Genomic DNA, 25,350 nt, shown 5'->3' with positions numbered 1-25,350 from the left:
GTTAACAACAAATTTGTAATGTATCAAGAATGGTTCAATTCATCCACAGACAGAGAATCAGGAAGAATCCATAGCTAATTCAGAGTATTGGTATTTTCATCCCTTCAGAAAAACTTCCTGAATTTACAAATACCTAAAAATGAGTTGCAGCTTGCAAGACATCTGTGTGCCGAATATTACCTACTTCCATGAGATGTTCCACTACAAGGCCAGCCCAAACTTTGTTTTTTAATTACCATTTAGACATGCAAGTTTATCTGACAACTAAACGTATGATATAGGCCACTTCTACTGCCAAACTGAAAACTCGGGAAATGTAGCTATGAGTCATGCTTCCATGTCTGTCTGAAGCAAGCAGTTTCTCACACTGAGTACATGTAATAGAATCATTAACTGCTGCATCACAGCAGTTAAGTGCTGCTGCCAACTGTGGTCCAAATAAATTATTATGGTTGCTTTTTTTGGCATTTTATATCTACATGCTCAGCTCTACTAAAATGTCCCTGAGATTCTAACTTTCATTTGTTTTCCATAGCAAATTTAACACATTATTCCTTCCCTGCTAAGCCAATGTGTTACTCCAGAGATTTTTCTTAACTGTTGTATCTGTAACAGTTAGGAAAATGTAACCCAGCACTGGACAGAAAATTTTTGGAGATAGAAAAAAGAAAATTAATAAAAATTAATATACATCCTTCTTTGCATTAGGCAAGAGGAACTAAAGATTTGATGGGGATCTTATGCAACAAACAAATGCTCTGTTGCTTTGCCATGTACCAGTGGGAGCATGGGGCAGAAAGAATCAGCATCTCCCACATTGCTATAGAACACTAGCTGAACAAAATCATAGCAACACTTCAACAGTCAATGGAATGAAACATATGCCAGCTGAATATCCAGCACAATCCTACACTCAGCTTTTACAGACACAAGCAACTTAAAAGCTGTACATTTACAAATTATATATTTTAACTCCAAAGACATGACAATGCTTTGCTTGTTTGTGGTGTGCAGGACAAAGCATGTCTTACCTCAGTAGCAGAGAGAGATTGTTACCTTTCCACTTAATTCAAAAACAGATTAACAATTACAATTCTGAGATGTTGCAATAGCCATATTTAGGTACCCACATAATATTGAACTAAAATAAGAGTTTCATACAGCAGAGAAATAGTTACTATACACAGACAAGTCATATTGCTATGAAAACCTTAACATTAGAAACGTAGTTGTTTAAGCCCAAATTTTGCCTTTTGACAGACAGACAATAGAACTTAGGATACTTCAGGGGTTACAATACAAGGTTTCCATCAAATCTCCCCTTGAGACAAACTAGAACATTTGATTGCAGAGGAAAGAACCTTACAGTTCTGTGCTCACTGATGCTTTGCCACAGTTAATACTGTTCTAACCTGTTTCTGCTTTGTGCTTGACAGCTCCTCCTTTCACCCTGCATTAGAGCTATGGGGGATTTGATAAAGGCATTGCATTGCCATTTCTCTCATACCTGGGGTCACAAATTACAGTGCTGTTCAGGAATACTTAAGTGTTTTCTTTTCAAAAATTCTGAACATCATGACAAAACCAGGCAATTAACTTAAAATCAGATTAGCAAAAGCAAAAAACAACTAACTAGTACTTTGCCCAAGACGCAATTCAAGGCACAATCCTCACGTAGGCAGTATGAATTAGATAAAGAATCAAATTATAAACTCTTCTCATTGGTTCTGTTTCAGTGCTAGCACCCCTTATTAAATACTAACTTAGTTAAAAACTCATCTGTTCATGGTAAAGTGAAGCACATAACTGGAGGAGGTTCATCACTCAGATTGAGATAGTTGTGTACTGCCTGAGTATGGCATGGAGACCTTTAGAAAGGAGTCTAAGTAGTTGACGCAGCCCAGGAGAACTGCCAGGCACTGCAGCATTGCATCTTCTATTGCCACTGACTGGAAGAAAGAAATGCTCAAATGTAAACAGGCATTCATATGCAAGACTTGTCCAGTGCACACTGACTAGACAGGGACTGACAACAACTGGAACATAACACAAAATGTAAAACGTTCTTAAGAACCCACTTCTACTTGCTCACCACTTTATCCCGGCACTCCAAACAGCTTCTCAGCAAGACTAACGTATTTCAAAAACGTTAATTTTTTAATTGTCTTCTCCTGGACAGTAATATAGATAAGCTCTAAATACTTGATTCTTTTATGTTATATGAAATGATTATTGGGTCTTTGGAGACAAGAACTGTATTAAGAATTATTATTGCTTTATTTGACAGTGTGTAATGACTGACTTGTAGCATCTAAATGTAGTTTCACACTGAATGTAGAAAGAATTCATAAATTATAGATGACTATAAATATACAAATAGGAAATCTAATATAGAACCTACAGATTTATTTTATAAAGTAGAGAAAATAAATAAGTGCCTGGTGACATTTTACTAATAGTTGTATCAATTTTAATAATTAAGTTTCCAGGTAAAGATTTTTATGTGTAATGGAAGGTAAGACTCCTTGAAGTATAAATTCAGGACACAGAAAAGTGGCCCAACTTTCAACCTTCTTTCAAACTCAATCACTCTATAGTTAAATACAGCACAATTCTCAAGACTTATCTTCTCTGAGAAAGCACTTCAGATTTTAAAGAATATCTGATGAGCTACAGGCTAAGGTACGTAATTCTCTGACAACCAAGTACTAAGAATTTCCTGAAACCATATAGTTCTACCTAAGAGAACTCAATAAAGATACTTAAAACTACCTGTACTGAAATATTATACTCAGAAAGTTTTGGGAAAAAAAAAAATTCTGTCAGCATTTCCTTGAGATGTTAACCTGAAACAAAAGTAACTAAAGTACTTGAGTTCCAAAGGACTAATCAGAAGAAATGTAAATCAATTGTTTTGGGGGATAACAAAAGATCTATGGGAAGGGGGAGTTTAATTTATTTCCCTAGTCAGCCATATATGATATTAACACATTAATATGTTAAGACACAGAGATGAGGTAATTTAAGAGTTGGTTTATGTATTCACTAAATGCAGAACAAAACTATAATATGGAGGCAAATGCAGTACAATACAGTGTACGTTACTATGATGTTAACAAATCAACAGGCAACCTAAAATAGATTGGAATACTGGGTAAACCTTTCGGTTTAATCAATGAAAGGGCCCACTAGATACTAGTTAAATTGTTTATCTTGTACCGTTGTGGCATATTTATGTATTCACTATCAGTAGATCAAGTGTAACCTATTTCAAGAGAATTAATCAGAAATGGAGTTTTGCAAAATCTAAAGACTTACTCATACAGCAGATAATGCAACCAATATTCATAGCCAATAAAGAATGCAGCTCAACAATGATGGCAAAAGGCTGTAATTTAATGTTGTCAACTTCACTATCTCTCAAGCATTTGAAAAAAAAAAAAAGTAATTTTTGGTATACATCTTGTACTCATAGAGCAGCAGCTTAAATATTTATGATTTTCATTCTCTTTTTAATTAAATTAAGCATTTTGACTAATAAAAGACATTTATTAATATCTCTCCACGTAGGAAATCAGTGTAAAATTCACTGAGATGGTATATAAATAGTATTTAAGTAGGCTTTTTTTTTTCCCTTGTAGTTTGCAACCAAAACCCATCATTCTGCTTCTTATCCAGAAGTTAGTTGTATTATAGAAGACAAGGCAAATACCAGTGCCTCTTCATCACTTGTCAGAGAACAAAAGCTGCACAAGACAGTGTCAGCTATGGTGCTGCCATCCTAAAAGCCACTCTGTCAAATGTTCATTTTCCAGTCACTATACTAAAGCACAGAGAGATCATCATCACAAAAGGTTTATCAGTTTAAAAAGATAATTTAGAAATAGTCCTGATTTCAAAAGGAGCTTTAACATTTATTTAATAAAAAGAAAATTTTAAAGTACACTTTTTTTACCTTTACATATTTTCCCTCAGTTTACAAGTTAAGAAGCCTTTATTATATTTAGAGCTCAGATGTGTGGAATTTTTGATACATTATTTGAAAAGGTTTTACATTTAAATTGGAGCACTGTGCAGTCACCTGACAATTATACAAATTGCAATGCACTGTAGCACCAAATGAAGTTCTTTTATAGGGGAAGCCACTAATTTAGCAACTATTTACAAGTCATTTTTTATCTATTTCAAATGTAATGGTCATATTTTCAGAGGCAGTTCCTATAAGCTGTCACAAATTTTTGATTACCTGAAAATATTTGATAATGTAAGTTCCTAGACTACTTTGTTTTGAGCAGTAGTATTACCTAAGCAACAAGTGTGTTCTGCCTTCATTTAAGAACAGGAATTTCACATCACACAAATCCTAATGAAACCATGTCTCAGGAAAGATTTCACGTGCTTTGTGCGTAAAGTTTTGAGAGCTCTCTCCACAAGAACAACAGCCATTAAATCACTGTTGCACACACAGCAGCTCTCTGGCACTGGGAGTGCTACAACCATTCCATACCATACAAAGTCAACCAAAGAGGTATATATGCCTTTGAAGATATTTAAATCTAGTAATAAAATCATCCAGGCTGTTCAAAATACATCTTACATATCTAGTGAAACTACAAAAGGGGGATGATAAAACTCTCTCTGAATTAAGCTCCCACCTCTTAAACACGTCCCTTCCAAAAAAAGCAAAGCTGCAGCAAGCTAACAATGCCAACATACAGGATCAAAAAATTATCTTCCAAATAAGCACTGCTTCTACACATGAAATGAAGGATGGAATAGCCTCAAACCAGAGGAAGCTTGCTAAAGTCTTCCCAAATAACTGTCCACATAACTCATTTTCAGCATTCAAAATTTGAACACAGAAATCAATTTTCCCATTAAACTTCAAAACAGTTTACAACCAGTCAAGATATTCTTGGATAGAAGGCAGACATGCTGATAAACTGCTATCTTTGTTTAAAGTGTATCTTCAATTTTGAATTGTCACTATCTTATTTGCTAAATTGAGCTCTTCAATATTTAAAATATTGAATTTTGTTTGTTTGATTTGGGGGATTTTACTGTCACAGTACTAAGACTGTTCAATTCTCTGCCCATTTATAAACTGTTTAGGTCATTTATGATCAGACTGATTGCTGATGCTAATTTTAGAATTAGTATCTTTGGTCACATTTATCTGCAGAACACTTCAAAAGGTCTCTCCCTATTATAGTTTCCTGCCGTGAAAGTCATCTTTGAATGGACATTGAAACAGATAGTGGTATGGTCTGCACTTTTTAATTTTTCCTATCATTATTAGTAACTTTAATATTAAAAGAAGCTATTTGATGCTTAACTTTAATCAAGCCTTCCATCCCAACACACACACTGCAATCATCGTCCACCTAATTTCAACACAACTACAGAAACATTAATGTATCAAACATAGTACTTTTCCTTCTAAAACACTTGTAGCACAATTTCTTATACCTTACAGGAAATTGAGTATTTTTCTAGTCAGCTTTCAGGAGAAATTAGTTGAAATATTTGAATTAGCATACAAAGTGCTTTAGAATTGGAATATTTTCTTCAAAAATGAAAAAATGAATGCTGCTACAAGTTTGTAACTGAACACTGATTTATAATTTCTCTTTGAGGGACAATTCGTCTACCGATTTCTGCATTTTCTGTCATTTTCTTGTGCAGAAATAAACAAAAATCACATACTTTTAACAAAAGACTGATCAATAAAGCATGAAATCACAAACAACAGATAACTACATTCAGGAACAAGTATGAGCTTACAAACAGCAAATAAAAATTCTGTGTCAGTAAAAAATCAATTCTTTTTATTAAAGACTTCAATTTGAATTACTGATTCCAGCAGACTTGCTGACCTACTACAATCCTGCACTTCTCTGATGTCAAGCTCATACATGCAATCAGGGATCCAGAATCAGAGCTCAAATTCATTCTTAAATAGATTCTGCAGGTTAAAGTTACTTAAACTCTGAGTTTGGGTGCTACATAGTATTTTCCTAAAAGTAACAACAACAACAACAAAAATCAACTAACCCCCAAAACGTAACCCAAAACAAAATTACAAAAAGTTCAAACCAAAAACCCCCAAAATCCAAACCAAACAAAAAACTCCCATCCAACCCAAAACAACAACAAAAATTAAAAAAACAGGTTTGAGAATATTCCTGAAATCAGCATTCTAAATCAATCATTCTGTTTGAAGATTCTTTTAATAATCAAGTTAGAAAATAACTAACTGAACATTTAGAAGAAAAGGTTAAAAAGTCTAGGATTACCTTCAGCTGATTATTGAAAATATCAATTTCCTGAAGCTTAGCCCTGGTTTCCTTTTCTACTTCATCTAGCTGGTCTCGAAGCTGTTGACGTGCTAGTTCCTTGGCTTCTAAGGCTCTTTTGATAGTAAGAAGGGAATCTCCTGGTTTTAAACATATTGCCAAATAAGTATTCTTACACAAAGGATTTTAGGTCATAAAAAGCAACATTTATCAGCATTCATCTTGCAACACCATAAAAGAAATTAGAGTGCACTGTGCAGTGTAGCATCACACCATATACAAACTTAGACATGTACAAAAATATACTTACTGTGCAAACTGTTCTGTTGAACTTGCTTTAGCTGATCATTTAGTAATTGCTTTTCTGGAATCAACCTTCCAAGCATCTGCTGTGATTCCTGAAGAGATGACAACAAGGAGACAGAAAATAAGAAACAGACCAAAAGGTGAGTGAGGGATCACCTTAGAAATACGACCTCTCATTTTATTTCTCCTGAAATTACTCTTTTTCTCTCACTAAAGTATGTATTATTGGTATTATCTAAGCACTACCTGTGTGGCACTACCACTTAGACATATCACAGTACATTAAAGGTTGAAAGGAAGCTCCATCGAGATCATCGAGTCCAATCCCCCTGCCAAAGCAGGATCACCTAGGGTAGTCCACACAGGAGTGCATCCAGGCTGGTTTTGAATGCGTGCAGAGAAGGAGACTCCACAACCTCTCTGGGCAGCCTGTTTAAGCACATTAATTGAGAATTGATTCTCATTTAATACATAATTTGGCTTGGAATTACTTGAAATTCAGGACAAAGACAAGGACAGACATCAGGAAATGTTAAAGCTGATTAACCATTTAATTCTCACTTTAATAAGTTAATATAAACTTTGATCAGGAATAGAAAGACCAAGATCTACAGTTTAGTAGAAGAGCAAATAAAGGCTTTCACTTTAAAGGAGTAAATTTTGCCCAAAAGCTATGCAAAACAAGCTCTATCAGAGGAGAATACCTGAGTCCTAGATCTCTCAATTCAGTACTCTTGAAAGAGGATTATGATCTCTCTCAATTTCAACAGAGTCACAAGACTATATTACAGGAGACCCTGCAGATGAGAAATTCCTCCTTTGGTGGATCACACATATATAGAGATTTTACATAATTCTTGCTCTTTCTGCTACTTCATCCACCTTCCAGAAGCCTTGACCTTCAACTTCAAGTTGTAAAAAACATTCTAGAAGCATGAGGTGAAACAGCTTATTTTGTAAAAGCTGCCTGAGGGTCAACATCTGATCTTTCAGACAAGGCATGTAATCTGTTTCAGCAGTTGTCTTGAACTGCAGGATTTTGAGGAACCAACCATCTGACAATTTCAATTTGTCATGAAGGATTGCAAATAACGATCCTAAGAATAAATGCCACCTAATCACTTAATACCAGAGGGAGTCCAAGAAAAGGGATGGTTTTCTCTTACAAGAACACAAGGTTGACTATACTGACATGAATTCGTGGTTATCCCACTTCACTCATGGCATTCATCTCTGATCTTATAATTATACAATGACTGCACAGTACTGTAATCTCTTTATGTTCCAGAAAACAAAACACAGCAGAGTAAAGGACTTCATAAATTCACAAAGTATCACAGAAAAACCATGCGTTTGACTATCAGGACTATCTGTCCCTCACTGTTCAGCTGCACTGCCTATAGCATCAGCAAATCTTTTTCAGCCCTTCAAGGATCTCATGAAGGCCAGATATTCCTATCACAGGATTACTATTCCCTACCTACAACCAAATGAGAAATAGCAATTTGTAATGCAGCATTTTCCACATCATCTGCCTGAGGAGGCTTAATCCTTCTCAACAACCACTGTCACCATGTTCTCAAACTACATGCAAAATTCACACCTTCCCTTCTACCAGTTTCCCACCCAAATACCTGCATGTCCTGTGCCACAGTTTGGGATGAAAAATTTAACCATTATTATTAAAATAGTGTAGTACACAGGCACAGAAATTAAGTTTTCAAATAGCGTAATCCAAGAAAGTTGGCATCTAGTAGACTACATTTATTGATCGATAAACCTTGAGAGAAAAAGAGGAAAGGAAATCATCTTTCAAGACACAGGGTATCAAAATCGGAACATTCCAATTGAAGAACCATTTAGATAAGCGAAATAGCAGAATGGATGTCAAAATTAAACAAGATTTACAGAAAAATAATCATTCTTTAAGCACAGAAACTAACACAGGACAATATTTCAGGGTGGAAACTAATCCTATCTTTAGCTGTTCATTTTTAAAGGTCAGGATACTGATAAACTCCAAACTACTCAATCGTAAAACACATAAGAGCTTGGAGGGCATTTATGAACAGAGAGTGCCATGGGATCAGGAGTGTGAAGTTCTGTTTCCTGAAATCACAGACAACAACGTAATAAGCATCTACTCCAAGAGCATCCGCAACATGCTTTTCCATGTCTTTTAGTTGTACTGAAGAGATGAATTTTCATGCAACATTATATTTCCAAGAACTGAATAATGTCCCATATAGCAGTAAACGTCAAATGAAGCAATAAAAACCTGACAGTTCCTGTCAATCTAATGAGGGAAAGTTCTCTTCTGAGCCTACATCCTGAGCAAGAGGGCATGCAAGAAACCGAGATACTGCTATACATCTTAAGTCTCTGCCATATACCCTGCTTCCAGTCCTTCAAGGGAGAGTCACATAGCTTTGGGGCCAAAGCGTTCATCAAGGAGGCAAAAAATATCTGCAGGTAGCTAGCAGAAGTGCTGCAGACAGTATAACCACGGCTGAAACACATGCAGTTTGGAAAACGGAATCACTCCAAACATCCCTGAAAACACCACTCTACTAGATACCACAGATTTATATAACTAACACAGATTTTCATTACCCAGGACATACAATTTTGACAAGCTTGATTAAACTCCATCCTGAAACTAATTAATAGGTTGAAGAATAATTACTCCTTAGAACTAGCTCATCTTTCCATAGCTAGTGTCAGATGCATTAAACTATTTCCATCATCCTGAAATGACAACTGACAATATTGACTTTTTAATCTATTGGAGAGTTTAGAGGATAAAAATCTCATTTAAAAAAGTCACTTACTGATTTAGTCTTTCTTCTCCAACCAATATAGCAAAATTAACAGATGATTCAGAAACTCATCCTTTTTTTTTTTTTTTTTTTTTAGGAAAAAAAAAGATGAGTTCTTTTAGGTTCTCCCTAGATAAAATTTGGCCTTTTCTACTTACTGCTTCTTTCTGGGATCACAATTGTGATAAACCTCTCAGGTGACACTAACTAAAATATTAGTGGTTGAGATCAATAATCATCTGAGAGAAGATAATATCATGAAAACACAGCTATTGTTGTCAATCTTAAAAAACAACTAAACAAAAAAAACACCTCAAAACATCTCAAAACCAAAAATACAACAAAACAGCCAAGAAGGGTACCTGAAGGGGATGACAAGAAGGCTGGAAAGGGACTGTTTACAAAGGTCTGTAGTCATAGGATGAGGGGCAATGGTTTTAAATTAGAGAAGAATAGATTTAGGTTGGGCATTACAAGACACTTCTTTACCATTAAAATAGTGGAACACTGGAACGGGTTGCCCATGCAAGTATAGTTGAGGCCCCATCCTTGGAGATATTCAAAGTCGAGCACAACAAGGCTCTGAGCAACCTGATCTAGTGGAGGATGTCCCTGCTCACTGCAGGGGAGTTTGGACTAGATGACCTTTGAAGTCACTTCCAACCCAAACCATTCTATGATTCTATGACTTTAATTAGAGAATTGCTGTAACAGTCATCATGAACCAAGCAACTCAGAAAATGAAGAAGCATTAACTAAGGATACATACCATCTAGTAACTATTACAGTGACCAGAGACAGTTAAAAATCACTACAACACAGTAGTGATTACAGAAAAAGAGTATAATGTAGACAATTATGCAAAATTCTTTTTTTGCCAAATGTTTCAATAAAATTTCGAAGTGGTGCCAAAATGTTGAAGACTGCAAGCTGCTTTTCAGCCATCATGATTTGGTTGTAAGCAGCATAAATTAAATGTCAGGATGGTGAAGAACCCCTCTGCTTTCCTTAACTTTTCCCTTCATGGTGATGTAGTTAAAACCAATGCATAAAAAGCTGCAGCTATGGAAAAAGCAGATCTACAATCAGCCAAGAATATGACTTAAAATGCAAAAAACTGTTAATAAGTCTACAGAGAATACTGTCCCTGGTTTACTGATCACTTTTTAATATATTACTCAACCGCACCTACTTGTACATAAATTATCTTTCTCATTACTTGTTTCCTAATAGTGCTGTTTTCATATTTTTTTGCTTCTCTGTGTACCTTCCATTTGTCATATACAGCTGTGGAAGCTCATTCCGAGTCCTGGATAATAATTGTATTTTCTCACAAATTTTTACAATGTGGGTTATAATGGGACCACATCTCAAATTTATCATTCTGTCCACTGAGGCTAACTGAAAAAAAATTACCAAGTTAACAGAGATATGTTGCTAAGAGACATGGTTTAGCACCAGACTTGGTAGTTAGATAAAGGTTGGACTCATCCTTAAAGGCCTTTTCCAACCAAAACATCCATTTAATTTGTTGAAATAGTATTTATCTATCGAAGGCTATGTAGCTGCTCAACTTCTACTTCAGACCATTTCTTTTGAAGACTTTTGAAATAAAGTTAGAAACAAATTCAGATGGTTCTTGCTTTTACATGGAGATTGGCAACAGAAATGTAAGACCTTTCAATAAAGATGGGGGGGCAGGGGGAAGGCAAAAAAATACTCATACATAAACCAAAAACCTGAAGTTTCTACTTCTGATTTTGTTCAGATGAATGTACTAGATTAATTATGCTTAGAAAGTTGAAATGGAACAGTAGGATTAGGTTTAAATACAGGCTTTAAACCTAAGCCTTCATAAGATGCTCTGAAGTGGTAAAAAAGCATCAAGAACTCCTTTTCTGGCCAAGAATAAATGTCAAGCAATACAAAAAATTTAATAAAGAGAAAAATCCCTAAATCAAATACAACAACTCATCTACAAGCCTTTACAAATTACAGAGAATATTCTTTCACTAAAGCAGACATCTACTCAATTGTATCTTTAATTTGACAGAGAATCTTAGAGAAGTAGGAAAGAGGAATGCCAGGTTTAGACCAAGAACTTGTTCAACTCAAACTCAATTTTGAAAGTTCATTATTTTATAATAAAAGTTTTTAAAAGCATCATCAACAAGCCACTCCACTGAAGTCATTTCATTCTTTCAGTACACAAACAGCAATGACTACCAAAAAATACTTGCTACAAAATTTCATTCTCATCTCCCCAAACCCTTTAACATCTGCAGCCAAACTATTTACTGTTCCACAAAACAGGATTCAGTGAGGATGAAGTGGTAATCACAGGCACGCCTTGAAGTGTAGAAAGCAATTCCTAGACATGTCAGAAGAAGATTCATTTAAAAGAATGACAAATTATCTACAACAATTTCTTACATACAAGAAACAACACATCATATATTGCAGCAAATTTGCTTAGGTGATTGATGCAATTGATGAAATCAAATTGTAAGGCTAAGAATACAATTAGAGAATGTTTTCTCACCTGTAGTTGCTGTTGCAAATGGGTGATTTCTGCAATTCTCAGTTCTCTCGATTTATTTGTACTTTCAATTTCTTGTCTTTGGGTAGACAGACGACATCTGATATCCTGAAGCTTTCCCTCCAACTGATTTTTTTTATCATTCTTTAAGGAAAAAAAAAAAAAAAAAAAAAGAAAAATATCTCTCCTTTTTACCAGAATGGTTTGTCAAGCAAGTCAGGACCTAAAAAGTACTTTTATTCTGTACATAAACGTCAAAATTATAGAAAACAGACAAAGCCATATGACAGCCCCTACTGTGCTTGTGTGTTTTATCTGCAATGAGATCACTTACTAGAGCTTCCAGCTCAAATTCTAAGGTCTTCTTCTTTGCCTTCAGAACAACTATGTCCTCTTGCTCTTTGTTTCTTTGATTTAGTAGTTCTTGCCGACGATTACGCTCCCACTCAAGTTGCCGCTGTCTCTCAAGTTCCCGTTTTGCAGCCTGTAGCATTTAACAAATACAAATAAAGAAAATATGTAAGATCTATTTTGAGAAACAATTCTAACTGATGTTCATATTCTAATGTGGAATTAAAACAGTAATGGAAACAGAATTCTAAACTGTTCACTAAATGTGTGCCTCTATTTAAACACAGAAATTGCTCAATTGTTTCAATGCTCACTTGAAAACACTGAAGTCAGGCTTCACTGTACACCAGAGAGGTGACCAAACACTCTATTTAAATCAGCTTTCCAAGATCCAAACTTTCTGATTTAACAAGTTGTTTCATATTAAGATTTCAAGAACTCTCCAGGATAGAATCAAATCTCTTTCCAGCCTCCAACATTAGACACTTTGCAGCTTTGCAAAGAATAGCCAAATGCTACTGCACTGAATGCATCATTATTTGGCAATGTGAGAAAATAACAGTTTTTAAAGTTAGCTAGTATGCAGGTTTTTTTTAATTAATTGACTCACCACAGGAAGATTATGAATGTCAAGAATGTCTGTAAGTTTTTCTTTGTTCATTCAAGCACCTCTTTATATCAAAGAATAATTTTTTTTAAAGGAGTATGTGCTAGATGTAAATATCTTGTCCATTCATTTCACATGAAAAATAGAGATGGCCAACTCTTGCCTTACCTTCAAAAACCCAGAAATTTAATTAGTTCTTTAAATGACAGCCAAATAGTTAGTGTACACACTACATTTTGTACAGCTGCCAGTGACATAACCACCTTCCTTTTATCCCGTTGGTTACCTCTCTTCTTTCTATTTCTTTCCTTCTTTCCTCTTCTCTCTGCCGTTCCAGTTCCCGTTGTTTTTCCAACTGTTTCTCTAGCTCCAGTTGTCTTTTACGTTCCTGCTCCTGCCGCTCACGTTCTTTCCTTTCCTGCTCTGCCCGTTCCAGCTGTGCTAGACGCTCTTGTTCTTTGCGCTGCTGTTCCAGGAGAGCCTGTCTGCGTTTTTCAAGTTCTAGATTGCCACGTTCAAAGTTCTCGCGTTTTTTGTCTTCAAATGTAACTTCAATATGTGGAAACAAGGGAGACAAAGGAGAATTAAACACTACTACTGATTTAAAAAATAATTAAAAAATCCACAGATGGTGAATCAAAGCGAAATAGTCTTCCAATAGTACTAGATGGAGCTCTCAACTAGTGATAATATAGCTCTATAGGTAATTCTAGGTTTTATCATTAGCATTTATACCGTAGACGACCTAATCCCACATCCAAAGGAAACCAAGGTGCTGATTTCAGTTCCTGTTCCTCAGGCTGCTGGGTTTCTTCACAAAGCCCAAAAACTGGGTATAATTAGACAAACCAGCTAATCCTCTGGGAGGACATGGGATCTGGAGCTCCTCTATGCATTTTATAATAGTAGGAGTACAAGAACTAACACTTCAGTGACTACAATGTAAAGAATTCAGATGATTATGTTATCAAAAAGCCATTATGTAGATGACCAGAATGTGCTTAAAGTTGATAAAGTCTTATACGAATACTCACTACTGTCAGGGAAAGGAGTGGCTTGCTTGAGCAGCTGAACTCAGGAAGACTGGATTGCTGTAGATTTGAATCCTTACCACTTACTTTCCTAAAAGAATGATCTCAGTTCCAGCACGGCTTCCCTTCTGCAATACCAGTGACTGAACGTCACCTGTTCCATGTTCCCAGGTCCCTCCCTTGCAGCTGCTCCAAATTATTCTTTCCACTTCACCTTCTATGTCTTTTCATACCCTCTACGTCCCATTCCCATACCCCACACTATATTTCTCTCCCCATATGCCTAACATGCAAATTTTTGTCATGAAAGTGAAGTGATAGCACAGATTTACTTCAAAAGTTAGTGCAAGCACTAACTCTTTGATACATTGGCCTGATATCCGCTGAATTAATTGAATTGTTGGGGCTTTTTTCCTAAATTAGGCTCCCTTTTCTTTTGCCAATCATCAATTTCCATAAAACTTGGAAAAATTTAAACACTTAGATGTTTGTTTAAAATTAGCCATTAGGTTCAAAGAATATTAAGACACAGACTAATAGACAAGAATGTGATTACAACTCCCATGGATTTATAAAAACAAGCAAAAAGAAAGAAAAAAAAAACTACTATGCCAAGAAAGTCAGTTGAAAGAAATAGGTAGAAAGGTAAAACAATTGAAAGCAACATGAACATTAAGATACCATGTTAAAGGCTCAGGAAACGCACATCACTAAGAAGAAACACCAGGTTTTAAGATGGCTGCCCAAGAAGCTAGTGTGGACCCTCCAAATATGTATCTATTGGTTTCTGTTACTGTCCTCAAGGGGAAGCATCTAAAAGGTTATAAATGCCAACAATAAGAACTCTTTCAAATGTTTCAAAATAATAAAATCCCAGTGCCTAGGTAGATTTTTAGCAAATCCAATGAAGAAACTAGATGACCTTCACTATTAGAAGTGATCTCTACAATGAAAAAAATCTGTACATCTAATACAATACAAGACTTATACACACTAGTTCCCCTTTAACTGAATGCAGAAATTATTTTAAAATAAAAAATAAAACAAATGAAAAAATGAAGAGTAACAGGTTGCCAAACCCAGGCAGTGATAATCCACAGTTCAAATACAAAATTCACTAACTACTAGTTGTGCTGTGCAATCCATACTTTAATCAACACCTAAGCTGTAAGACTAGAAGATGACAAGTGCAATAGCAATCCTTAAGAAAAGACAGTATAATGATCCTGAACACTACATGCAAGTCAGCCTACTCCCACTCTGGGCAAATCAGCAAATGTTACAACAGACAGGGAGTTAGCACAGATGACTAAATGCAATACCATGTAAAAACCAATGCAGTAAAGATCTGCCTCTCAAATATAACAGGCTGAATTGAACCAATATGCAAGCTGAAAAAGATTAGGTCTATAGAAGAACACTTGCATGATTTCAAAGCTTAAGAAACTAAGCCAAGGCAGTAGTTGATCTTCCTGACGCTACAAACAGCATACCCAAAATTCCCTGATTTCAGAGGCACAAAACTTGGGCCTCAAAGACCCAATACAGGAGAGTCATACTTCACCTGTGACCAAACATTTCATTGTGAGACCTCAGCAAAGGCCACTTCAACAGTTCCTGCAGTCCTCCTACAGGACAGAGATTACTCAGCAGACCGCCATCAGCAGTTCATTATAAAACATAAACCAAAGGCAGGGCTGTAACCGAATTGCCCACATGCAGATCGTCTGACCTAACCTAGTATGAAATGAGATAAAAGGAACTAACAAACAATTGAAAGATTAGAATTGAGGGATGAAATAAGTTACCAGCTTTCACAATGAAAGATTTTCAGTAGCCTCCTTCAAAGATCTCCACTACTAGAAATAATGACAGAGAATCACACTATTAAAATAAAAACCTGACTATGACGACCTTCAGAAGAAACTCAAAAAACTTTGTGATCTGGCAGTGAAGACTCAGAGGGAATTCAAATGTTAATGGATACAGAGTACTGTACATGTAGAATAAAATTAATCCTAACTAAATGAAGGAATTGATTTAAGGACCAGAACCCCAGACACTGTCTTACTGATAGAAGGAGATGCTTTAACCCTGGTGGGTGGCAAACCCTGGGAACAGAGCGCAGCTAGAAGGAAAACACAGACAGGTTGGCTCCCTAGAGGCCACCGTGACCTAAGGGAGTTATGCAGGGACCTGATAACAAGAACAAAGCAAAACTTAGGACAGAATTATGGAATCCCTTTATATCTTGCCTGACGTATGCTTAAGCCTTCTGAAAAATATATGCGTTCACGTGATACTTTCTCTCTGTAGCCAATCATGAATGTACAACTATAGTATGGACATACCAATGACCAATTACAAGCTGCCTTCTGATATTATGTTAACCTATATAAAGAAAAACTTTGTACAATAAATCGACACTTGGCTTGCATCAGGCCTCGTCCCGTCTCTCCATCGCAGCAACTAAACACACAGAGTCAGGAGCTCTAAAATGGTTAACAGACTTGTGGAAAGACATTGGTGTAACTCTAGAAAGTCTTCTAAAGTATGAACTTAGATATAAACTGTGATCAAAGAGGAAATATGGCATTGGAATTCAAATTTCAAAAATGAAAAGTAATTTAGATCTAACCAGAAAAGCATTATTATGATACTATATAAATCTGTTATCTTCTGTTGTATGACATATTAGAATAAAATAGAGCAAAAGTAAACAAAGTAAAGGAAGAGTGAGGGGATGATCAAAAGTGCTAAGACACTCATCCTCACTAACCAAAGCCTTTCCACCCTTTTTCAATACCCTCACCTCCTTTTTTTTAAAGTACATTTGCCCAAAGGCAGAGCTGCTAATGCTTGTATAACCATACTGTTGTACAGACTGCAACAGAACAGGTCCCTGTATGTATACCATGATCTTATAAAGAGTATATAAGCCAAACTACAATCCACTTATGCCAGAACATGGAGGTAGTAAAAAGCTTTCATTGCAGTCCTATGACAGGGCTGCAAAGCATTGCATCTGTCGAGCAGTCCAAACATCTCCGTTGTCAATAACGGAACAGATCATTCAACACCCAGCAATCAGGTGCACCAAGTAATGTCTTAGTTATGCCTCTGCCATGTTACAAATTGAATTGGAAATAAAACATTTCTTAATAAGCCTTAAAAACTCCACACCATATAACCTGCTGATAACAGTACACAGCACATCTCTATTTTTGGTTGCTCACCTGGTAATTTCTTTTCCAGTGGCTGCTGCTCTTCTTCTAATGATGGTTCTTCTGGTAACCTTTGGTCTACAGATCCTGAACTTGTAGCAGATATGCCACTACCAGAGCGTACTCTTCTGTCAATAAAAGGATAATTCCAAGTTGCTTAAGAGAACCTATACTTGCTGAATATATGATGTAATAATTATATCATAAATTAAATGTAATGATGTAATGTTTAATGATATTTAATGTTCCCTTAGTGTTATCCAGAGGATTTTACTCAGTCTTTGCCATTAAGATAACTGTTTTGTCCAGAGTCCCACACACTGGTGACCTCAGAAACCTAGCATCACACAACCTTCAGATGTGTTCAATTCTGCTCCAAAGATCTCTTACTTGTGACCAGCTTGAAGGTCAGAAAATGCCAACTTAAGCTATAGCAAAAGTTGGAAAGACAAAGGAATACCTCACTATCGTAAAGCTAAGAACAAGAACTCATATGGAATAAACAAAAAATCCTAATCTTCAGGAGGATATTTAAAGAATATGAAGTTATGATTCTACACAAATATTTCTTTTCATTGTTGTTACTGTCTTCCCACCCATCCTTCAGGAAAAAGTAAAATGAAGAAACAGAAGTAATGTCAAAAGAGATCTGAATTTGCTGCAGTGCAAATTCATAGCATATTTTGAATTCCAACACATCCCATTTGCTCTACAGAAGTATAAGCTCCAACTGCTACACTTTAAATATACAAGGCCAGACCAAGTAAGTTTTGGAAGGCACGCTAGCATAAAACATTGGCCAAAACTGTATTCTCATGGGAAATTCTTGTTATTTCCAGCATCCAGTACTTGTAAGAAAACCAAAAAGCTAGACAAGCATTTCCTAACAAGAAAGCACTCTGCATCATACATGCAGTACAAAAAGAAAAGAGGTTAATTTTCCACCTCTTGTAATTTACACTCACAGGATGGCTTTCCCAAATAAAAGAAAACTTAAGGAGTGAGATTCCAGAATTATAACCAGTTACCTAAATGAAGGTGGAATATACTCTGGAGGCAGTACAGGTGGCAGCGGCTGACCAGACATGGCTACGTCAATTAAGTGCATAGCCAGAATAAACTCTTCAGCTGTAAGTTTTCCATCTTGATCAATATCAGAAAGATTCCTTTTTAAATGGAAGGCAAAAAATAAGTAAATTCTTAAATATTAGAAATCACTGTTGAAAAGCACAGTTTTAATGCATTCAGTTCTAAATTAATTAAAATTTTCACTTTTTTTCACACTACTTTCATTCTCCAAAACAAATAAAAACCAAAACTGAAATGTTTCACTATTTCCTGCGTTCTCACACATCTGTCTTGAAACCATACTGATAGGCATGGCTTCAGCTTACTGTAACATAGTCTTTCGAGTGCTGCCTCTACCATAGGCTGTATCAGCAATATTAACCAATGGAGTTTTCTTCAACACCTTGTGCGCACCCACTACACAGAACCGTTTAGAAAAGAATCAGCTCAGATGTTTGGTCCAACTTTTTGGTTTGCTCTTCTTCTTTCTCCTTTCCTGAAGGCTCTTATCACACATTCCAGAGCACACATTTGCATTAAAATAAATTCCATTATTTTCCTAGTGCTGACAAGTACAAAAACACAGCATTATACTCCATGATTTTCAATATGCCTAACACATCTCAATAGCCTAAACCCAGTACTCCAACAGATGCACAAAAATGTTTTTACTTGTGGTAAGGTGGTATTGGACAAAATTTCACAGCCTACGCATCACCTTTCCTTCTCTAGCACGCTGCATTCTCATCATGCAGGAAAATCTCCCACACTACTACGAAAATCAAAGGTAAGCGATTGATGCATTCTTTTGATGTCTCAAGGCGCAGAACTTTGCTTGTGTAATTTAAATTTGGAAGACAATTACAGCCTCATTTGACACATGCAAGTGTTACTGAACTTCTCAGGCTGGGGCACAAGAACAAGCCAATAAAATCAAAATCTAGCATGCAAACATGTAATTGATCAGCTATCCTATCAGTCTGGGTTGATAACTTTATTATGGAAATACCAAAACAGCCGCTACAGAATAGCTTGACAGGCTGCGTATTAACTCGTCACTTTGTGTGTCTGTGAGTCAGTGAATCCAATCTCAATGGAGTGAAAAATCTTGTCCCCAAGAACAGCAACAGTGGGTCCACTGCCAAAGACTAAGTATCAGGGAAGGGAGCAATACCTAGGACAACAAAAGCTGTAAAATCAATTCTTTATATCGATAGACTCAGCAGCTTTGAACGTCAGAAATTAAAAGAGTTATGCTTAGAACTCCTGGAGTATGCTGACATCATTTCCCTGCCCACGCAACCTACTTAAAATACCAGCAACAAGAAGAGTATTTTTTGGTTCGTCATCTGCTGCATGACTGGGTTGATTTTTTTTTTTCCCCATACTGTAGCTTTCTTAGGAAATGGAGAAGGAATGAGTGCTTTTTAATGTGCAATGAAAACATCAGTGCTTAGCAAAGAACTGAAACACCACCTTAGAGCAACAACACAGAAGTCAGAACTCACAACACTCACAACAACACAGAACCACACACAGAAGTTCGACAAGTTAGTGAGATGACAATGGTTTTCAAAGACTTATAAAGTATACAAGTTAATTAGAAATAAATGTCCATGTGATAATAAGAGTATAATAAACTTCAGCTATAAAGAAGTTGAAGGGGAAAAGAAGCTGAGATGAATGATTTTAAAATCAATTATTTTAAATATATGTAACTCTAGTTTCCTGGAAATAAACCCTTAGAAACTCACATGAAAGGCAGATAAGCCTCAAAGAATGCATGGCTTTGGATTAAACTTGCTTTTGTACTAACTGTGCAAACATATAACTTTCACTGGTGCTGCACATATGGCTTGGGACATGGAAAATATAGGAGGCTACAAACCTGGCCTGCCTAAGAATCCTGTAATTGAAACCCAACTTAAAAAACTTTTATGTGCATTGCATAAAAGATGCTCATTTTTACTTTTGTGAAGTTCATATTAATATAAGCACAGCACTGCAGGTGTTCTTCTATAAATTTATACATTAAAAAGAGCAATGTGGAGGGAGATTGGAAAACCAGAACAAATGCACAGTATGCAGTATAGAGTTTTAAGTACAGTTTCCAGTTTGATGAAAATTGATAGATTTATTTTTACCATATTGAAGCCAGCTGAGCCTGGGGCAAACTTGACTGCATAAGAATAGTTCTTGCTTGTGGGCCTAACAAAGTGAAACAAAGATTAACAAACAAATAAGCAACTTTCCTTTTCTTGCATTACCAGGTAGCTACTACAGAAGCAGATCTTAGTTCTGAATAGGCAACACTGAAGAGATGTTATCAGTGTGAACTAGGTTCCCCCACAAAGGAAAATACTCGAAATACATAACCCTTCCCTTTTGTGGAACAATCACTCAGAAAAAAACCAAACAAACAAAAAACTATGAAAGACAAGGAGATGCTCCCAGAAATAGCAACGCTAAGCCAGTGCACCATTCTGGTTTCTTTCTGAAATAATAGGCACCTTTATCAGTGGATGAACTGTAAATGGCTGCACAAGTTTTCACATAACCCACTGTACTGTTGCCAAAACTCATTTCCCAGTGCCAGTCTGCTTTGCAGAAAATAGAGAAGGTGATCCCAGCTACCATAAATATTCATTTCTAAACAAAATCATTAAACAGTTGGGAGATTCAAACAGAAAAATATTGTCAGTGGCAACAGAGATGAGAGTATCTTACTACCTCAATAGAATTCTAAATGCTATTATAATTGGCCTTTTACAGTTCTAAAAAAGGAGACAAGAAAAACTGTTTCAATACCTGTTAAGTGTCCACTCATTGTTTTATCATGGCTATTGAACAGCTGTCTGTACTTTAGTCGTGATGACTGAGGTACAGCCCATTCTGCCACAGGAGGCACACTAGAATTAGAAAAACAATAAGGAGAGAAGGAAACTGAAAGCTGTCAACATTTCTTGTAATGGAACTCAACTGACAAATGTAACATTCCAGTTCAAATTTATCACAAAATAAGGCTGAGTGCTGTTATTTGTAGCTATAATTTCCCATGCTGGAATGCTGACAGATCTTTGTATTGAAAAATCATGAGCACAGTTTCTCTCTCTTTAGGCACATTCAAGCTTTGTCCTTTTTGGTTAAGGTTGGGGGAGATGGAAATGAAGCCAGATTAAACAAGAATTTGTAACAGCATAAACCAAAACTATAAAATCCCTTTTACCAGGCCCACTGGGCAGATCGCATGGTAAGATCTTTCAAAGCTGAGCTGAGAAGGATTATACAAATACATTAATTGACCTCACATCCTAGTCTCACATGACAAGATGCAAATCAGCTAATATTTCTATTTTCTATCTGCAAACTATTGTCTTTCAATAATACCCTGTCACAGGAGGAAAGCAAAAACAAGCTGGTTCTTAATAAAATAATAAACATGGGAATTAAATCTTCTTTTATCCGTGTGATTTTCTCCTTCACTAGTTTTGCTAGACTTGAATTTCCACACATTAAACTTACTTTTGTCTTACATATATATGTGCCTTGATCTGTGAAGTAAGGTTACTACATAGTAAGTAATGAAGCTCTCCTTCATGGACACTCAAATGGTAGTTTTGGAGAAAAAAATGCTGGAGAACAAAATAATTAACATGTATGCCAAACACCATGCATGCCAATTCACTAGTGGTGACTTGGCAGACAGGGATAAAAGAACTGCAAATAGAATTTTGAATTTCACCCTTCTCAAATTAAAAATAATTCTCAGGCAGGAAAAATTAAAAAAAAACTTCAGCTTTACATTTCAGTTTAATAGACTTCGCTCTTCTTCCTCTCTTTCCATGAACTCTGCAAATCAAATCTTGCTATCTGTTTTCTCCAAAACAAAAACTGAAAGACACAGGACAGTTCATCACTCAGCAACAGAAGGAGTCTGTGAAGGAATATGCCTTTCATTGCTGGCAGATGTTTCAGAGTTACTGAAGTAACAGCAATTGAGATAAGGAAGCTCTAATCCAAGCCCAAAAGACTCAGAGAACAGGCAATATCACCTCAGAAAGGAAGTCATCTCACATATGGTTCAGACTTTTGTTGGTAATAAAAGCGACCAGCAAGAGTCAGATATAACTCCAAAATTATGACAGCCTTCTTGTAAAACATCTAGAAGCCATTTCAGCCAAAGTTTCCTGAACTTCGTTCACTGTAAATACTCAATGTTGTTACAGACAAAGCAGACAACTTCTTGTACCTCCGGAAATTATACCTGAGCATCATTACTATGTTCCTGGAAGCAGCAGATTTCAAAAAGAATTGTTTGTTTTGAAAGATTTTTAATCTTATTTGCAAAAAATCAGTAGTGTTAGTTATCTAATACAAGGGCCAAAGAAAACCTTGCAGAAGAAAATTAAAGTACATAATTGAAGTCCCAAATATTTTTCTTGCAAAAAATATATATTGTAGACCTGTGTGAAAGCTTGATTTATAAAGACTTTGGGAAATTACTATCTTACTTCCTTTAAGGAAGGTTTTGTGTTGTGTTTTTTTTATTAGATACATCTCTTCAGACCATATTAAAATACAGTACTGTTGTAGGGTGCTCCAAAACCCCTTTCCCCCACCTCCATCTATGGAGACTTGAGCAGGGAAAGGTAAAAAAGGTGCTTTTCTTGCTGCCGGTGGCTGAAGTCCCTCACATGTATTCACTCACGGGGAAAGCCCGACCTGGCATCTGGAATTGTCATTGGCTGGGTTCTTCGTGCCCAGTATATATTGGCACTGGACACATTGTCTAGTGAAAAGTTTAAAAGTCAGCAGAACGTGGTAAGGGCTCATTTTTGGACTGGTTCTGGAACTTGTGTTGGACTCATTTCGGGGCTTGTTTTTGGATTCGTTCTGGGACTTGTTCTAGACTCGTTTTGGGCTCAGCCTCGCCACATTCGTGGTGAAATTGGAGAGATTAGCCTGCAGCACCGGGACCTGGCTTCTCCCCGGACCTGTCCACCCTGGGGTTCTGCTCCCTGCCCTTTGCTGAAGCAACCTGCCTGCCGTGAACTGCAGATGTTGGCTGGAAACACTCCGGCAGTGCAGCTTCTCTGGCACTGCTGGGGCAGCACTGCTCCACGAGATTTGCCTCCTGGGAGCTGTGTCTAAGGACACTTTAACTTTGGCGGGTCCCTCTTCCTTTGGATTTATGCTGCATGATCCATAAATTGGATTATAAAGCTTACAGTTCTGGAGGCTGCTGCCAAGGAGAAATCCAGGGACCATCTCCAAATTCCTACTCCGCCCTCATGAGTAAAAACCATCACTCTCGGCTTTTCCCTAAGGTCCTGGCTCACCTCTGATTTATAAATGGGGTAAAGCTATTTTGTGGCTTAGCCTTTTCCATTTTCTGAATTCTCTAAACTGTACTCAAGTTGCCCATAAGCATCCTTGTAGAATTCATGACCAAATAGAACCTGTAAATAAAATTTAATCAGTTTTGTACATAATTTTGGGGCAAGGTTTTCAGGAAAATAAAGATAACTGTATTTTTATAAATCCTGCCTTGTTAACTTGTTCCAAATCAAAACCAATACTCGTAGACACTCTCCTAGGCCTCAAAATAATCCAGAAACATTTCAGGTGATTTTTCAGGCAGAGCTTGAAGAATATGTAAGAAATAGTTATTGGAGTATATTCGTAATATGAGAACTATTAAATATTTTGCTTTTAAAAATAATCTTAGAGTTTTAAAATAGTGTAAACACATACTGTAATAGTGAATTATTACATTTTAAGGATTCACTATTCATAGAGCACTCCTTGCAAAACCACAGCATCCTATGAAATCCTGATGTAGTATCTCAGAAGGAATGGATTTCTGTAATTAAACATTATTTCAGAAAACAGCTTTGAGAAAGAAGTAGTTTTTCCAATTCTGGGGTCCAGGAACACACAAACTCATTCTATACCAACTTACCTTGCCACATCAAATGATTGTGCCTTTTGCAGCTTTGCATTCAGCTGTGATCCTGGACCAGATCTACTAAAGGAAGAACTCTTTGGCAATGTGGCTGTAATTAAGATATAATACTAATTATTAGTGTTACCATTTTTGCTGCAGAATTGCAATGACATACATTCAGCTCCTAACAAATACAAGCATTATGGTTCTCCAGATGGTATCACTTTTAAAAACATTAAGATATAGTGTCTAACAAAAGAGGTGAAAACGCACAGGTACTTCTCTCATGTTTTTTTGCTTTTGCAGTGTTATACAAAACACCCTGCTGATGGAAAATTATGTTTTGATTATTGTTAGAAATTGTATGCAGTCCAGTATTTTAAAGTGGTTCCAACAAAGAGCAGTACTTCAATAGTAATAAATAGATAGGAGGGGACTGTTTTCTAGGCAACAGCTTAGCAGCAAGCTAGATTTATTGCACTGCTGTTAGGGTTAATATTTTGCTGAACGTGACTAACTCTTACAGGGTGCTATGTCCCTCTTCCTTCTTTTAACTTTCATAAGAGCTTGCTAAAATTGGGCTAAACCAAAGTACAGTACTTACATAAGGTCATTCTTTAAATTAAAATGGCTAATTCCCTGTCTGCTGTTCTCTGGATCCAAAGAAAATGGCAAAACAATTTGTTAATAGCAAGAGAGTAAACAGAGTCTCAGTATGTAGCATACCAGAATGAGCAAAAGCAGGCAGAGGCTGTATAACAGCAGGAGCTCCATTAGCCAGGGGAGGTACTGCTGCTGCAGGAACAGAAGATACTAATGGTGGAGACATTCCTACTACTGGAATAGATGCCATTGGCACTGGGGCAACAGTTGTAAGAGATGGCATGCTGGCAATTCCCCCAATACCTATGGGCAAGAAAAGGAGATAATTTTTCTAATTTAGAGACTTATAGACATCTATTTAACTGCAGCCTGCAACCCAGCAGTAAATGCAGAATCAAAGAGCAAACTGAAATGGAAACTTCCATTTCAGGAAGGAAACCCTTTGAAAGAACTCTTACAATTCACTGCACCATTAGCATGGCAGGGGAACATAAAACAATGCAGAGGGAACAACATATCACTTTATAATACATGTTTATAAGATCATACTGGATGCAAC

General features: G+C 36.4%; 1 protein-coding gene across 3 annotated transcripts in view; it reads right to left on the bottom strand.

The window, feature by feature from the left end:
* Positions 1-25,350, bottom strand: part of ITSN1 (intersectin 1) — a 102,081-nt gene that overhangs the window by 60,715 nt on the left and 16,016 nt on the right. For all 3 annotated transcript variants that reach the window (XM_054400734.1, XM_054400726.1, XM_054400742.1), the window contains exons 5-15: positions 24,915-25,094; positions 24,204-24,297; positions 21,050-21,150; positions 20,386-20,449; positions 18,202-18,339; positions 17,186-17,301; positions 13,205-13,467; positions 12,295-12,444; positions 11,964-12,104; positions 6,607-6,694; positions 6,297-6,436 (exon numbers count right to left, since the gene is read on the bottom strand). In XM_054400734.1, the coding sequence (XP_054256709.1) occupies positions 6,297-6,436; positions 6,607-6,694; positions 11,964-12,104; positions 12,295-12,444; positions 13,205-13,467; positions 17,186-17,301; positions 18,202-18,339; positions 20,386-20,449; positions 21,050-21,150; positions 24,204-24,297; positions 24,915-25,094 (1,475 nt within the window). The remainder of the gene's footprint in view (positions 1-6,296; positions 6,437-6,606; positions 6,695-11,963; positions 12,105-12,294; positions 12,445-13,204; positions 13,468-17,185; positions 17,302-18,201; positions 18,340-20,385; positions 20,450-21,049; positions 21,151-24,203; positions 24,298-24,914; positions 25,095-25,350) is intronic.

The sequence above is a fragment of the Indicator indicator genome, chromosome 1, assembly GCF_027791375.1.
Source record: "Indicator indicator isolate 239-I01 chromosome 1, UM_Iind_1.1, whole genome shotgun sequence".
Taxonomy (NCBI): Eukaryota; Metazoa; Chordata; class Aves; order Piciformes; family Indicatoridae; genus Indicator; species Indicator indicator.
This window is presented reverse-complemented; position numbering and strand designations above follow the sequence as displayed.